An 18,100-nucleotide genomic window follows, 5' to 3' on the forward strand; every position below is an offset into this window, starting at 1 on the left:
TTACACATTGTGCTAATTGCATCTATCTACAGACGTTTGATCATTTGAGAGGAAGTTTAGTGATATTGGAATTGTGTTGTAAAAACTTAGCCCACCTATTTAAATAAAACAAACAGTTTCTCCTGCATAGCTGCATTTAAAACCAGCCAAATGAAGAAAAGAGACAACTACCATTTTGTAAAAAAGCATATTTATTAGTTCACACAACAGAGCAGTGCCTCAACATGACGACAGTAAATCAAAGCAGAATGAGTCCAACATATTGGAGAACAGATCGGTGTATTGCAACTGTCTTTTGCCTCCACAGCATCAACAAAGGAAAAGAATACAACCAAAGTTTTATCATGCAGTATGTTTGTGCAAACCCTTTCTGTTCACAGCTCAGACTTTCCCTTCCAAACACACACACGTACAAGGCAGCAGCTCCTTGCTGACGGAATGGAGGGGTGTATGGGCACATGTTGTTTACAGCCTGCTGGACCAGAAAACTGTCGGCAGCAGAGCTGTGATCTAAGGAAGTCAGTCAGAGAGACATGTGGTCTTTATTTCACCAGTCCGATCTTCTTTGCTTCTGTTTCATATATTAAGAGCCTCCACATTTTTACTATGAAGACTTCTGCCTCTTCATCGAGAACCTAAACACAAAAAGGGTTGGTGAGACAAACGTCAAACAGCTCAATAAATCTGTTAAATAGATCTGACTTGTTATATGTTGCATTTTCCAGTTTATCTAAAGGACAGAGTAATGCTCGCAACTCTGAGACAGTACTAAGGTACAGTGGTACTTTTAGGGTGCGTTCACACCTGTCCTGTTTGGTTCGTTTCAATCAAACTCAAGTTTGTTTGCCCCCAAAGTGCGGTTCGTTTGGGCAGGTGTGAACACAGCAATAACACTCAGGTGCGCACCAAAACAACTGGACCGAGACCTTCTTGAAGAGGTGGTCTCAGTCCGGTTACAAACGAACTCTGGTGCGGTTCGTTTGAGGTGAGAACATGTTCCGACCTGGATGTGAACCAACTGCAGTCACATGACACATTGTTTGGGTTAAACATGAGCATGTTACAGTCCTGGAGGATTATTAATGTGCACCTTGATGATGGCACAAGAGGACAGAAGTTCAGAGATTACCAGAGGAATTAAAATTCATCCTCTGAGAGACCATGAATTTCTGTATCAAATGTCATGTCAGTCCATCCAACAGTTGATAAGACATGTCACTTAAAACCACAAATGTGAACCTCACTGGTGCTTAATGAAAAGCCAGAGGTTAACCAAGTCGTTGGACGGATACAGCGTCTGGGGACTATGAATGTTAGGACAAATGTGAGATATTTCAGTCTGGATTAAAGTGTTGGACTGCAGACAGACCAACATTACCATTGCTAAAGCTGTGCTACTGTCATGGCAAAAAAAAACTGACTCAACTCACCATAGCAACATCATCAAGAATACCCTGAGGGGTGCTGTGTGCCATCACCTGGGGAGAAAGAAAGCAACACTTAAAATGAGCAACGATGCAACACAATGAATTTCAGGGCACACACACAAATAATTTATAAATAAAAATCAATGACTATTTCTCATGAATATATGCAGAGGCTTTCTTGTTTTGCATGGCATTCACGAACCTTTGAGCAGACAAAATCAACCAGCGTGGGTTCCTCCTCGCCGATGTATTCAATAATCTTCTTATTGATCCATGGTCTAATGCGGCGATCCATGAGAGTCTACAGAGAGAACAATCAGAGCAGTACATGACTTCATTATCTATTACTGATGATGTTATGACAGCAAATAAACCACTCAATCATTAAATCAATTAATGCAGCTGCAGAACTCAAACTCAGAATATTAAATCACTACACTCTTTGACCTTTTGAACACTGTAAAACATCAGAGGCTGTTTACCGAGTCGACCATAGCCCAGTCCAGAGGGTAGGAGAAGAGCTCAGGCCTGGCGGTGGGGATCTTCTCAATAAGGCTCTTTATGTGCTTGCGTTTCTCCTCCGTGTTGATGCTGCCTTTGGCCCCTGAAATTTCCGCCCCATCCAGCCCCAGACTCTTGTCGTCGTCACCATAGTCCAGTGGAACCAGTTTCCTTTTGCGAGGCTGCTCATCAGCCTCCTCATCATCAAACTTGTTGAAAACACTTTCCACGGTTGCCAGCTTCTTTCGCTTTCCAACGTTGAGCTGGCTGGGACTGTTGGTGGCACCTGGAGGAGAGAAACACTTGTTATTTCTGCACAAAGCAGCTGAAGAAACAGTTCATTGTGTCAGTAATTTACTGCTGTGCTCACCCAGTTTGAGACTGAGACCGATCTTGGGTCGGTGTTCCTCTGGAGGCTGAACCTCAGGAGTGTTTTCACCTGGAATGATGATGCCGCAGGGAGATTCGTTGCCGGGTGTGTTTGGAGTCGCGTTCCCACTGGCAGAGGACACTGAGGGAGCGGTGGTGATTGGTCGCATGATGGGTTTGAGTTGTGGCTTGGCCTCTTGTGAATCCTCACCATCGTGGTAGTCATCCTCCTCCCCTTCCTCTTCATCGTCGTCTGAATGCTGCGGGGGAGGTCGTGGTGGCATCGGCTCTGCGGGCCTTCCCGACCCTCTCTTCTCCCGATCCCGATCTCGATCCCGATCCTTGCGAGACTTTTCCTGGGTCACTTCCTCCTCAGGTTCAAGTTTCAGAGGAGGCTGTCGTCTGCGCTCTGCTTCCTCCTCCATCTGCACAAACACACATGAACAATAACCTCCTATTCTTGTGTACTTTTCATTTATGTGTGACGAATCAATATTTGGAGACTGATGGCATTTTAATAACAGATGCACTAACATCGTTACAGATCAAACACCAAAAGGAAGTCAGACGACAGGGAAACTTTAACAGAAAAACTGAAGTCAACTATATGTGAGTAAGTTCTTTACGAATAAATAAGTAAAAAAAATTAAAAAATCAGACAAACACACTGCCAGACAGATCAAAGTCAGAAACACTCTGTAAACACAAACAAAGTAGAACTTTTCCTCTCAGCACGAATGTGTATGAATTTAACAAACAGTCACGTTCAGCGGTGGATACTGACTTATTGCTTCTAGACTCTGATCTGTTTTAGTGACAGGTGAGAGTGTGTGTGTGTGTGTGTGTGTGTGTGTGTGTATCTGCATCAGAGCAGAGAAAGGACTTCTCCTCACATTGCAAGCATCAATTTTGATTGGTAGAAACCAACTTCTGAGCCCAGATCTGAGAACACTTGATCCAAATGTCAAGTTCTTTTAGTCAATGTGAACCCTGTGTGCCATATCTGGGCACAATATGCTGATCCCTGCCCGAGTCCACTTAAAATGGTGGTCTTTAATACAGTTCATTTGTACAGTATGGTACTCATCATTTTTGAGCACCAACTGTACCAAAACACAGAGGTAGACTGCTATTTAATGCAGCTACAAAGAATTTTTAACTGGTTATGAAATAGTCAAAATTTAATGCTGGTGACTCTGTATCAAATGGCAGTGCAGCCCACCGCAGACAGACCCAGATGTGGCTTTGTTGCAGCCTTTAAGCTCCAGTCAAAAAGGCTTGCACCCGACAGCAGCGGCTCCTCTTCTGGCAAGGAGCAGAGCTTAGCCTCACTGCTCTGACAGTGTCCATTCATTCCCGTGAAAAATGTCTCTGCAATAGTCACTGGTATTTATCGGCTCAAGCTCGATCAGCTGCGATTAAAACATAACATCAGGGTGGACACTCATTTTTGCCCCTTTTTCAGCATTATGCAAAGACACTGTCATCCGTCTGTCTCTGTCCAAGCAGCGCTCGAATACCATTCCAAATTAGTCTGCACAAAATTTGAGAGACTGGATAGGTAACAGATATAAAAAAAGAAGTAACCAGTGTAACATTTTCACCTGCCTCCATGCTGCTTTCTACTGTTTACTAACGGTGCATTCATTAAGCCGAACATAACACATCACAGAAACCCACGAAAAACATGCCCATCTACTGGCAATGGGACAATGGGCAATGTCATCTATTTTTAGCAAGTTTTCCCAAGTTTAAAAAAAATCTGCATATCAGCACCAACTTCAGTGTTAGTCAGACTTCGGATGACATTATTTTAAATACAAGGACAAATCACTGTGTAATGATCTTTCCTTTCATCCAGCTGCTCTGTTACTTCCTTTATTTTGTTATGCACATGTATACTTGCAGAGAGCTGAACAGAAACTCAGTTGTCTGTATGTGAGGCAGTGCAGTAGCAGTGTCTCCAGGACAAATCTACCCTGATTATGGAAACTAGGTTTCTAATTCACATGACACATGAGAAATCATCTTACTGGAAAAAGTCACGTTACTAAAATGTATATAAACGAAATGAGTGACTCACCCTCTGCAGCTCAGCATCAGGGTCAGGGTGACCTTCAGCCAGAAGCCTCTGTCTGATCTCCTCCAGCTCCTCCTTCTCCCTCTTTCGGTCTCGCTCGTCCAATTCTGTCTCCTTTTCTCTGTCACGGAGTCGCTTCTGCAAAGCGCTGCCCCTGAGAATGAGAATGAGAAGTATATGCAAAACACAAGCAAAAGTGTGTGGCTCACACTTCTAATGTGCATTAAGATAATCACCTGTAATATTTTGGGTCGTCTCTGTCATCATCGTAATCTTCAAGGAATTCTTTCAGTCTTTTGGCTTCTTTCATCTGAATTTAAACACAGTAACAATTTGTATATCTGCAAACATCCAGTTACTCATCCTCACATATCTGACATTACAAACTGTATAGCAATAATCATTTGCTAGCAATTTAATATAGTGTGGTCTGCGGTCATGTATACCATTTCACGACGCCTCTCGTCCTCCCTCTCTGTTTCTTTGCTGTAGTCACGAGCCTTCTTCCTCTCCCGGATCTCCCAGTTTTTCAGGCGCTTAAAGAAGAAAAACAACTCTGTCATCAAACTAATTTCTTTTGGTGCGATTGCTTAAACTTAAGTTTAATGAATCAAAATGTTAGGAGAGATTATACACGTACTTCTTGGTAAGCAGCCTCCTTGTCTCTAAGCCTCCTCTCGAGTCTCCTCCGTTCGTACACATCTTCCTCATCTTCTTCACGGTCTCGTTTTTTATCTTCTCTAGTCCGCTCTCTGCAGAAGACAAATAAATTACTTTAACACCAGTCACCCATGACCTTAAAATTGAAATGAGAGAGAAAATGTGAATAATTTAACAAAAACTCAAACACTTATTTCACTTGTAGTCAGTCTTGTGAATTTGGCCATTAGCCAGCACCAACTGTCAAAGGCAGAGCTGCATTTTACTACAGCAGTTCATTCAGGTCACATTTGCATGAATCAGCACACTTGTTTTCCTGTACCTTGAATTCCAGGTATTTGCTGCACCGTGTCCTGATAGCAAGTGAGCGTTTAACTACTGCATTGCATCATATGACATCATAGCTCCCCAATCGCCCTGACTCCGTTAAATACACACTTCTACTAAGCCATGTAAACAAACCATGTACCTCAGCCTATCTGCTGTGTGCTCCAGATCAGACTGGAGACGTAACCTATTAAAAGATGGGAGAGTGCCTGCTTTCTTCCTACATGTTTGATATCGTGATATTTACTTGAAGTGACATACAATATAGCAAACAGCCTGTAGGTTGTAAAGATGAGGAAAAAACAAAAATAAAAATCGGTACAGCGTAGTATTGCAATTTTTTTGTGTGGCAATATTGTCACACAGCGGCAAGTATCGATTTTTTAAAATTATATAAATTATTAATATTACAAATACAAATTAAACTTTAGGTAGCCTACAGTATAAGCCTTTAATATAATCAATTGCTTTTTCAGACCACTAGGTACATTTTGATGCAAAAAAAGACTGAAATGAAATGAACAGACTGAAAACTTGATCCCATTAGATAAAACAAATTTTGACAGTTTTCCTTTGGGGACATAAATTACAGTCTATTTTATCGCAATACTCAGCCTATCGCAACATATTTAAAATCGCAATAATACTGTATCATGATAATGTTGTATTGTGGATCCTCTGGTGATTCCCACCCCGAACAGGTTGTTATTTGCGATGGTCATTTACCAGAAACTTTCATCTCCCACGGCGACCCCCCTCCAGCCAGCTACCAACTTATTCTGGTTGTTGTGATACAAGGAGGGATTGTATAGTTAGTCCCTTATTTCAACTTCAAACCAAGCATCAGAATGAGGAAGAAAGGTGATTTAAGTGACTTTGAACGTGGTATGGTTGTTGGTGCCAGACGGGCTGGTCTGAGCCAGCACCTTGTAGAATCTATGCCACAAAGAATAGGTGTCCAACCTGGTACTAGCAAGGTGTACTTAATAAAGTGGTCGGCTAGTGTTCTTTTGGAGTGTTGATGTTTTATACAGATACTGTCACAATCAACCATGTGCTTTGACTGCAACTGACCTCGATCTGCTGCGGTCTTCACTGACGTCTCGACTCCTCTCCCTCTCCCGCTCCCTCTCCCGCTCCTTCGTCCTCTCTCGTTCGCGATCTCTCTCCCGTTCCCGGTCGCGATCTCGGTCTCTTTCCCGCTCCTTGTCCCTCTCTCTCTCCCTTTCCTTCTCTTTCTCACGGTCGCGGCGCTCCCTCTCGCGCTCCCGCTCTTTGTCCCTCTCTCTCCTTTCCCTCTCGATCTCCAGCCGCTCCTTTTCTTTCTTTCCTTTTTCCTCCTCAAGTTTCTGCAGGAGCCCAACAGGAAGAAAAGGGGGAAACAAAGTGTGTTATTAGTTTCTCAACAACAGAAAAGTCATAATAAAATACATAAAAACACGTAATCAGCACGATACTGAAAATAAAATTGACTCCCTTGGCCAGACATGCTCACATACTGCCATGACTCATTGCATTGGAGAGGCTTGCGGCTGCAAGTGAGGAAGTCCTCTTAGCCCTGGTGTTTCCTCCAGGAAGAGTGGTCCGCTGTTTGAGCAGGTTTAATGCAGATACTGCTCAATTCAGGACACGCTTACTTAAAACCACAAATTACAGTTCAATCTTAAAGAACACCTAAAAAATTACAGTAACCTGTGCTTTAGGAAGGAGTTACAGCAGGAGAGGAAGTTAACCCGTCTACGAGCAAAACTTTTTTTTTTTTTTTTTTTTTTTTTTAAATCAGCACGTTTTTACCTGTCAACATTTGCATTATTGTATTTTTGTTACATCAGAGGTCATTTCCTGTCCAGTGTCCAGCTCCTCTCTTTATCACATAAGCTTATATTGAGTGATTTTCCACATATGTAACAGGTCAACTTGTCCTCTGCAGTTACTCTATGGAGATCTGAGATTATGCTCTGATGTAATTTGAGGCCATTCCAATAAATACATACTGGTAGAACCCACATCCGCCCACTTTCCCAATCAATGTGTATTCAGGCAAATGCTGAGAAGTAATAGATTTGACCTCATGCAGGAGATGCTGTAGGTTAAAATGCATATGCTGTCCACAGCGTCACCATGTGAATACAGTGTGAGTGGTACACATTAACGTAATGCTTTCTACACTCTGCATTACATGATTCTTTGGGTTTAAGGGTTTCATTTGAAGTAGGACTACTCATGCTACACTTAAAAGCATTTACCAAGTGCCAAGTCAGCTTTGAACTATTAGGTCAGCAAGTTCTAACTATACACTTAAGATCACCACTATATAATGCCCTGGTTTAGTCTTACCTATGGGTGCCAAGTGGATTAAAACAAGCCCAAGCTTAACATGGCAAATGGCCCAACTTAGTGGATTACATAATCAGCTCCCATGTGTTTTCTACATGGTCATCTGAGACGCAGTGGAACACTGCCACAGTGAAACACAAGAGCTCCCCTGCAGCAGTAAGGGAGGTCTGTATGCAGCAGAGTAACAGACCCAGGAACAGCGAGGACATTGTGCTACTGAAGTTGTTGTTTTTTTTTTAACACTGACATTGTAATCTTTTGTGCTAAATAGGGTTGGGGACCGAAACCGGATCCTACACGACCAGAACCTACCAGACTGAATTACAATGCAGATTTGGGTGCCTCATTTTTGTGCCAGATTGTTTGTGTGTGAAGGTGATACGTGACAGATCCCAACTCAAAATTTATTTTGCTGTTATTTGTACTGTGACTGTTTCTAGTGTTAAAGGTCCAGTGTGTTGGATTTAGGGGCATCTATTGGCCGAAATTGTATATAATACTCCTAACTATGTTTTCATTGATTTATAATCACCTGAAAATAAGAATTGTTGTTTTTGTTACCTTAGACTGAACCGTTTATATCTACATATGGAGCAGGTCCTCTTCCTCGCAGTCTGCCATGTGTTTCTAAAGTAGCCCAAAACAGACATAACAAACACCATCGTAGTTCTCCGACATGCGTGGCAAACGCGAGAAGTTTCAGTTTCTGCAACCTCACCACTAGATGCCACTAAATCCTACACATTGGACTTCTGAATCATTGTAGTTGGGCTAGGTTTTATTTATTATGCACTCTGTAGCTGTATGTAGCTGTATAATGTAGGAAAACAAAAGTATCAGATCAGGACTCGGTATCCGCAGATACTCAATATTAAACGACTCTGATGGGGATCGGGGGCAAATAAACTGGACTGGAACATCCCTAGAGTTTTGTGTTTATTCATATTTATATATTATATAAGTATACTTTAAATTAAGTGTTAACATGTTCAATTTCAGGTTCAAATATGCCTTTGAAATAAAAAACTGTTCTTTAATGTCACTGACTGATGTCTGTGCTTTATTTTGTTCAGGCACCGGTGCCATTTTAAAAGTATCATTTTAGCGCCGGTATCAGAGAATCCCAAACAATACCCAACCCTAGTAATAAACAGTAAATATAATTCAAATAAAAGTGGACACTAATTTTTTTAAATTTACAACAAAAATTACTTTAAAGTCCAGGAATAGGAGGAATTGTTCTACTAATTATGCTGATATAATGTTTTTATTTGCAAAGATTCAAAGAGAAAAGTCATCGTGCTTTTAGACGCTACAGATTCTGTACCTCTTGCAAAATCAATTCCCTCTTGGCAAAACTGTACCTTTGTGGTCTGAAGACTTCCAATACCAGTTCATCTGGTACATAATCTAATTCACACTAAGTACTGACCATTTGTCTGCTCTCTAACTAGTTGACATAAAAATCATGGCATTTTCTACAGACCGTTTTGGAGCTATTGGTGTGCAACTCACAGGTTTCAGCGCCTCTCTGCCCCTACACATCCTACTGGCTACAAGTGGGAGGAAAAGCAGGTCATGTGCAAAGTCGAAAAAATCAGGAAAAACGTCCAAACGATAACCTGTGAAGCAGTTTATCTAGTGACAGTTGATCCACATAATTAACATCAATAACAACTTGTTTTTAAATTCATGTCTGAAACAGGTCAGATAATCTATTTCATTTTGCCACGGAAAGGAAATCAGTGAAACAGTCTTACCTGTAGGTTGTCTTCTGGTGTCTCTTTGGCCTCTCCAACCCAATAAATAATATAATAAACACCAACTGACTCAGGCCCACAGCTCAAACAGTCTTTAACTGATTCAATAAATGTCGGCTGTGGCTGTTAGTGCAAAGGGCTGTTGGAGCTGTGGGTCTGACTGCTGTTCAGTGACAAACGAAAATTAAAAAGGGGAAAGGATGGAAGAGGTCTCTGAACTATCTGTTCTGTGTGAGCTATATGTTCTACATTGTAATTTAGATCGACTTGATTCAAAATAGCATTTGCAAACCTTGGTTAGCATTTTTTCATCCATTTCGGAGGGAGGGCTTTCACACTTCTGGACGATTCATGGTGTCTTAAAAATATAACCATAGCCCCATATCCACCAAGCAGTATGGTACAGTTCAGTTCTGTACACTTTTTGTCTGTTTCCACTGTGAAAAGCTGTGGATGGTACCAATGGAACCATTCTCTACTGTCCCCATTTTTGGTCCCCACTCTGTTGGGGTACCTAGCACACAGATCTGGCACTAAAAGGTGGAGCTGTGAACACTGCAGTCCTTTGACTGGTCAATAGAGGGCGGTCACTGGCTGATTTTGAAGCTTATGTAACCACTGTTCATACAGTGGAGAGTTTCACATACATTAGTAAACTGTAACTATAAAATGAAAGGATGTTTTACTGCCTCTCACAGCAGCTGGAGACTGAAGGAAAAAAATAACTTAATCTACTGGGCCGACTGCCGGCAACTTTTAAGGTGGAACGTTTACTTGTAATGTCACTCAATGCATGAGGTGACGACGTGAATCCATCAACACCTTAAATCTCTGACCAATAGTTCTCTCTTGGATGACAGAGACTTTTAATCATGAGTGTTTTTTCAGTTGTTTAGAAATATATATATTAATTTCAGATTATGTGAACTGCATATATTCTAATCCTCATTCGGAGGAAAAAAAGTGTTGTGGGGCCCTGTTCCTGTGGGCTACGGCAACACTAAACCCCTGAGCTTGTCTGAGAAGGACTAAATGCACAGACCTAGGGTCTCGGTACAATGTCAGAGGGGTAACTTTTGGTTGCAAAGATACTATACTGAAAATGTTTGGTGGAAACGGGGCTTACCTGGCTCTCATTGTATTGTCCTGTTTACTATCTTTCCATTCTGCAACTTACCTCTTGTTCTAATATTGTTATTGTGTGACTTTCGGAACTGGACTAAGGCACAGCCACAGGAGTACAGGGGCTTAAATGTATCACCGACACTGCAGAAACCTACGTCACGTCATGAGGGAAAAACGTTTTCAATGGGCTTGGGGAAACAGCATTTTTAGGCTAAAACACACACACTTAAACCAAAATATGGATTTTCGGAATACATCAGGAACACTACTACAAAGCAACAGAATGCTGAAAGGGGGCTGCATTACTTTGTCCCTTTAGCTTTGTCCTCCTCACTCAAAGACTGATGTCAATGTGATTCACAAATACATTCATATCTCTATTTCCCTGATCTCTCACTGTTTAAGGAAAGGGGTGGGGATGGAGTCACTAAGACACAGAACAGACAAAAGAAAAAGTAAATGTTTGGAAAAAAAAAAAAGAAGAAAGAAAGAAACAATAAATACAAGCTCTTACCTTGTACGTCTTCAGACCACAGAGTGCTGTGGAGGGGCGCTCCCTGCTTTAGTAATACTACAGGCTGCAGTTCAAACTACTGCAGTGGTTAGGCTCATTCAGTCTGTGTGTGTTCTTCAAACACATCATTTATCATGTGAGGACCTGCAGAGGTTCACTGAGCTGCCCCGCCCTCTGAAACATGAACAAGTTTAAGTGCAACATGCTACATTTGGACATCACTGGCAACTTATCCATCCCAGCTCCAGCACCACTTTATATCCCTGAATAAGTAAGACTAATGGAAGTGAACTGAGAGCCAGTTGCCCCTCTGCAAAGCCTCCAGCAGGGAGCGCCCAACATGAGTAAAGTAGAAAAGAAAGATCATACTTACATCCTATCCTCGCAACTTTTTCCAAAGCTGAGATTCTGAGATTCATCTTGCTCTAGTCACCAAATGAACTCTACCACATTGGTGGGGTTTAATCAATAGATTAGCTTTAGATGGAATTTAACATTGTGTCCATGCACTCTGTGTGATGACTTTAGCTTGTGCAGAGCTAAAACCTTTAGTCTCAAATCAGTATTATGAATAATAATAGCTTCTTGCCCAATTTGGAACAACTGACAGATACTATGAGGCCATCTATGAGTGGGCGATGTAGTACTGGAACACTTTAAGACTTTAATAGATATAATAAAATCTTAGAATTAACATGTACTATTCCTTTAATGTTTGAATTTCACTATCTAATCCATATATTAACACACTACTTCCTGACTATAGCTGACAGTAACAGAACAGTCTGATGGAGCAACTACCTCCATGTGCTGCTGAGGAGTTTCTAATTATGAATGTGGAGGATGTCTTCTCCAAGACCTAAATGACAGAGTAATAACAGCAGTTTGATACATTACCTTGTGCGTGTCCCGGAATTTACTGATCTCTCTGGAAATCAAGTCTCTCTTGTCATCTTCCATCTCCATGGCATTGATATCCTCCTTACACAAAGGAGAGAAAGAGGAGGAAAAAAAACACTAAGTGCTCATTGGTTAAAATAAATAAGGTACAATTCGACAACATGTAACATGATGCACACTATACCTCCTCTTTCTTCTCTTTCCGCTTCTTGTTGCGAGGCTGACTGTCCGCGTCCTGCGAAGGAGCATTGAGCTCACTAGCATACTCTCGAATAAGCACGTCTATTGCCGCTTTAACAACCTGGTCCCGACGCAGGGTTTCTTCATCAAGAACCTCCTCCTCATCATCATCCCCGTTCTTTGAGCCGCCACTTGCTCCCTGCATGTTGAAGCCAGAAAAATGGCAAACAAACATATAAACCCAATTTAATAAAAGTATCAACATATCAGAAATGTTTATCTTTTACAGGTGAACAGCATACCCCGTTGGCACTCCTCTTCTTGGCCTTCCACTCATCTAGCTGGGCCTTGGTTTTGGCATCTACCTTTACCAACAACTTCTTATCACCCAACAGTAGCTCGTGTAGAAGTCTGAGGGCTCGCAGTGTCGATTCAGGCTCTTTATACTCACAGAACCCAAAAGCTTCCAAGAGAGGAGAGCAGAAAGAAAGTTAGACCCAAAAAATATAAAAATTAAAAATCAATAAACAACTTAAGCCCATTTTCTGCTTGCCTATACTTTTTGGCACTCTCTGACAAAAGCCCCAGATCAGGGGCAAATTGGCATTGGCTCGGCGCTTGCATATCGGCACGCTATTTACATATTAACATAATGTTTTTCTTATGTTTTAATGTTTTTCTTTGTATGTATAATTTTTGTTGGACCCCAGGAAGAATAGCTGTAGTTTTGCTGCAGCTAATGGGGATCTTAATAAACTAACTAATATATGAACTGTTCAAAGACATGAGCCAATGCATCGAAAGCTCTAAACCTGTTGGGAACTTCTTCTGTGAGCTACATTCATGAAAGCACAAGACACAAGTGTAGGATAAAGCCAAGCAGCACTATGGGACTTTTCAAGGTGTGTGTGTGTGTGTTTGGGATAGAGAAAGTGACAGAGAGAGGGAAAGATAAGGTGGAAGGTGGACTATTTCACACAATGTTTCAGTACATTATTAGCCTAATAACTTACTCAGAATGCTGCTTTGTTTTTTTTTTTTGACTTTGATATTTTCTAGTTAGCACCCTCTGGCCTCTGGATATGGTTCAACACGCACATACCATGACATTGTCATTGAGGAGTTTGACAAAAAATTCTATTTCAAAGAGTCTCTTCTGTAACTTAGTGCCCAAAAAGGTTTTAAAGCTGTAAAAAGTACAGTGATGTGAATACAGTAACTTTCTAAGTGTCTGGTACAGTAAAGCCCAGTTCAGACCAAAGATTAGCGAAGAGACGAAACCATTTGCAACTCAGCTGGTCAAATTGCTGCTTTAAGGACGTAAGGCATGTCGCCTATTTCAACAGCTAATCAGCTTGTCCTGAAGTCCTCTGGTGAAGACAAAATGACCTCAGACGGCGTGTTTGCGGCAGGTGCTCCGACCCCACCGAGCCCACAGTTTCTGTTCTCACATGTGCTGATGTCAAACGATGGGTGGCTGCTGCTGCTTGCTGTGTGTGCTTATGCCCCTCCCACACACACAAACTATCACTGACTGATTGTCACTGCTTATTTATATTGCTGTGGCATATTAATTAGGAACACAGTTCATCTGATGCTTGTTTTGTTTCTGTTTTTCACCGTTTCATCACTACTACAAATGCAGCTGTAGCCAGTATCTTACTATCACTATCCTCATTCATATTTTAAGAAGCTACAAATTATATTCAGCCACAAAATAAGTCTGGAAAGCTGGAAAACAGAGCAGAAAAACAGAGAATTGTTGCATAGAGATGATACACCGTCTCATCTAGTTGCATTGGTGTGAACCAGCAGGTTTTTAGAAATAGGAAGACAGCGCATTGCAAGTAGTTGTCTGTTTCAACTCGTCTTGTCGCGAATCTTTGGCCTGAACTGGGCTTTACATTCATGAGAAGATTGTTAAAATGTTTTACCTTGAAGTTTCCCAGAGGCACCTTGGACCCTTTTCCAGCTTAGAACAATACCACATTTCTATATTGGAAAAAAATAAATAAATAAATAAATAAGACAACAGAAAACAAGAACTATTTAATTTCATATTACAGATACTAATATTCAAAGTTATACTATGCCAAAATTGTTGGTTACTCATTGTAAACAGCATTGCCAGCAAAAGTCAAAGCCAACCTCAGATTCACTCACTTGGCATTTCGCCACACTATATTTGTGTTTTCTGGGCGCTGGTGTCTGTGATTTTTGTAGCTGTCAGTACAGTTCAGTTCAGTTCAGTACACTTTTAGTCTGTTTCCATTGTGAAAAGTTGTGGATGGTACCTAGCACACAGATCTGGTACTAAAAGGTGGAGCTGTGAACACTGCAGTCTGATTGATCAGTAGAGGACAGTCACTCTGCTCAGGGCTGAGTTGTGGCTGGTTTTGAGGCTCATGTAACCACTGTTCATACTGTGGAGAGCTTTATTAGTAAACTGTAACTATAAAATGAAAGGATGTTTTGCTGCCTCTCACAGCAGCTGGAGTCTGAGAAAAAAATTACTTAATTCACTGGGCCAACTGCTGACGACTTTTAAGGTCGAACATTAACTTGGAATGTTACTCAATGCATGAGGTGATGACGTAAATCTATCAACACATCTTGACATACACTTTTAGTAATGAGTGGATCTTCAAGCGTTTATATATATTAATTTCGACCGGGATGGCATATTTTGCAATCCTCACTTGGAGAAAAGAAAAAAAGCATAGTGGACGGTTGTTCGTGGGCTTCAGCAACATTAAACCCCCGAGATTGCCTTACAAGGACTAAATGGACAAACCAGCTGTTTTTAAAATATCCCATGGAGAGAGACTCTCACTGCAGCCTGTTTTATTTTGTTCTGAAAATGTAGGCGTGCAGCCTCGTTCTGTGGACGATAAACGAGGTGCAGACTGATAAAGGAGGAAATACAGTGAGTGCTGGACGAAGCAGTGAGTGACAACAACCCCGCCCACATTTAAGTGTACTGTTTGTGGTGGAAACACTAAGGTCTAGGTACTGAAGGGTTACTGCTGGTTCCAAAGGTACCATACCAAAAGTGTTTGGTGGAAACAGGGCTTTAGATGCATGCTACTTACAGGCTGACATCTAGTCGCTATCTTTATAAAAAGTCTGAACCTCATCTGCACACTGCGCCCAGGAACATCCCAAAAATAGCAAAATAAGCAGAAAGTGAGAAAAAACAGGGAGTGTTTATGCAGATAAATAAACTGCCACACACTCTGAAAGGGTCATAAGTAATGATCGAAAGGGATTTTCTTTGTATGAGTCCAGACATTGTTTTTTTTTTTTTGTTTTTTTTAGGAAAATCCTGAATAGTATGCTTTTAAGTATTGATTAAATTGCCCCTGATGAGAAAGTTTGCGCAATATTATGTGTGCATGCCTGAGTCATTTCTGCCCGGGAATTTTTCACTGGGTACGTGAGACAAGTCATGAGCAGCCGTGATAAAAATCTGTTATGTAGGTATTATGCAATTTCTTTTTTCTGTAAGATTGTGCTGCAATGATACAATGGTGCCGCTACCTAAATGATGTGTTGGAGGTTTGAGCTTGTACAAACTGTAACAGTCTATCACCTTCAGCTGTAAGCAATTTACTGTACCTATTATTTTACCATTCTGCTCTTACAATATTCATAGCTTGACTTACATCTGATTATTTTCTGGCTACCAACAGGTGGAGTGGGTTTAAGCAGTAAACTCACCGCTAGAAGCTGTCTGACCAACATGTCAGATCCCTTTTCAGAGATGTTCCCTACAAATACAGTGGTGGTGGGGCCGCCGCTGTCGTCTGTGTCCTTGGCTCTGATGGTAGGCTCCTTCTTTGGAAGCATTGGCTTCTGTGCTACAGCGACTGTGGTCGGGACAAGAACCTGCGACATCAAATTACATTTTAGATATTCAATTGGTACTCTGATCCAGAGCAACAATACAAGCAACTAAGACAGGGGTGTCAAACATACGGCCCGGGTCCAATCTGGCCTACTGGGTGACCTTGCACACCTAATAGTGATGCAATTATGAAGGCTAAGAGGTGCCAGGTTTCGGGAGCAAGTTAAACATTGAGCTTTCTTCATGTAAAATGTAGCTTCAGAGGCTTTTCAACCCTGACCAGAATACAGTTCTTTTATTTTACTTTAATTGGGTGTGGTGATGTTAGGATTACGACACAGGACAGAAAGAGTGAATGTGGAAAAACTGAGAAATGTTGAAATTGCAGTTATTCTTCTGAAGACGTCACAGGCTGTTTGTCATGTTTCGTACACGGATTTGTGTTTTTAAAATACACTTTTTTAAAATAAGGAAAAGGGAGAAATTTGGAGGTGTTTGCTGTTTTTAGGATATCATGCACTGGTTTTACTGGTCTGGCCCACCTGCGATCAAATCGGACTCTGTGGCCTGTGAACTAAAATGAATTTGACACCCCTGAGCTAAGAAAATAACATGCAAATATTACAAGAATTTAGAGTACCGGGCAGGGGGTTAAACTGCCTCAGTCCAGAAGCAGTCTTGCCAATAACAAACTGCATGGACTGAGCTACACTGAAAATGTGTAAGGTTTATGTAAGTAATAGCAGGTCATACAGAACTGGCATGCAGTGGGAACTCCTGTCTCGAAACTCACTGTGGGTGTGGGGGTCACGACACCCATGTGAACTGGGATCATGGGAGTACCTGAAAATAGATACAAAACAATGATCACAAACTCAAAGCATGTCCAGAGGCACACAACGTGTCGAACAACCACAGACAATGACATTTTGTCTCTTGTGCCAGTATGCAACGTTATAACCCACAAGGTTTACCAAACAAATACTGGCAACTGTCTTCCTGTTCATGTAGGAAGTATAATTTGTGTCTGATGTCAGTCATAGTCTCTGTACTGTTCTCTACCATTCCCAGATGGGGGTCACTTATCTCTTGTTTCTCGTTCCGACGGCAGTATCTTGAAAAATTCTCAGATATTCTATTGTTCGTTGATGTCTCAGGCTGAGATTTAATCAAAATATGAGCCCAGAAGGCAAAGCTTTGTCAGAGAAACAATGCATTTGCTCTTCCTTTCACAGAGCTGGCCTAAGAGAACAAACAGAGACTCTTGGCACTTCAAAATGTTCCTGTGCCCTCTGGTCCTAAGATTGCTTGATCAGAAACCTCACAAAGGATCCAGACCCTGGTGTAGTCACCCAGATGTTACTGCTGATGTGAGGTGTTCAAAAACGTTACCTGGCGGGACAGTGGGGGCAAACCCCGCATACTGAGGAGGTGGGATCCTGGGAGGAAGCTGCGGGATGCCAATCTGCTGGCGGTTGAGCGGAGGAGGGTATGACATCCTGAAATACAACTACAGGAACCTACAGGAGGGAGGAGAGGATGTTAAACTGGGGAGCAAAGGAAACACTGTTGACGTTATTCAGGGTTAAACTGGGTAATGTCAAGTTCATCATAGTATTACATTTTAAACATGACTAGCATAGCTAACTGCTAACGTTACAAACTAACCATAAGAGATACCTGCTGAGTCAAAAGGTGGGCTTTCTCCACGTTTAACGTTAACTAGCTAGATTAGCTGAAGCTAGTTAGCACATACTGAGTGGCCTTGCTAGTTGTCGTTAGCTGCAGCGGTCATGTGAGAATTTACTCACCTGCTGTCACGTGTAAAATAAAACCCAGTGTCTAATAATGCGGAGGGTTATCCCGATAAAAGCCCATTAAATACGGTTAACTGGAAAACGTAACGCTAAAAATCAGCGTTGTAATTACCACCGGCGCGCTGTGAGATACCCTATGGATACAAATAACTGGGACCTATTCTTTTCGAAATGCATCATGGGATAGCTGCTCAGTGTAAACGGGAGTTTTGGCCCGAAATTCAGCCTGTTAGGCAGTCAGTTCAATTCAATTCAA

General features: G+C 41.6%; 1 protein-coding gene across 2 annotated transcripts; it reads right to left on the minus strand.

Moving 5' to 3' along the window:
- Positions 1 to 173: 173 nt before the first annotated feature.
- Positions 174 to 18,028, minus strand: rbm25a (RNA binding motif protein 25a). Of its 2 annotated transcripts, none has more exons than XM_049596974.1 (18): positions 17,839 to 18,028; positions 17,420 to 17,547; positions 16,821 to 16,870; positions 15,901 to 16,068; positions 14,115 to 14,172; positions 12,483 to 12,643; positions 12,185 to 12,379; positions 11,998 to 12,078; positions 6,439 to 6,713; positions 5,018 to 5,129; positions 4,824 to 4,913; positions 4,614 to 4,687; positions 4,381 to 4,531; positions 2,299 to 2,722; positions 1,910 to 2,214; positions 1,630 to 1,728; positions 1,431 to 1,478; positions 174 to 635 (listed from the first exon to the last, which is right to left on the minus strand). In XM_049596974.1, exons 2-18 carry the CDS (start codon positions 17,523 to 17,525, stop codon positions 543 to 545), a joined length of 2,490 nt encoding a protein of 829 aa, XP_049452931.1. In that variant the 5' UTR covers positions 17,526 to 17,547; positions 17,839 to 18,028; the 3' UTR covers positions 174 to 542. The 2 variants fall into 2 exon arrangements, with proteins under 2 accessions (XP_049452931.1, XP_049452930.1); XM_049596973.1 differs by having other exon boundaries at positions 11,998 to 12,081.
- Between the last annotated feature and the right edge of the window lie 72 nt (positions 18,029 to 18,100).

The sequence above is a fragment of the Epinephelus fuscoguttatus genome, linkage group LG14 (assembly GCF_011397635.1).
Source record: "Epinephelus fuscoguttatus linkage group LG14, E.fuscoguttatus.final_Chr_v1".
In the NCBI taxonomy this organism is placed as follows: Eukaryota; Metazoa; Chordata; class Actinopteri; order Perciformes; family Serranidae; genus Epinephelus; species Epinephelus fuscoguttatus.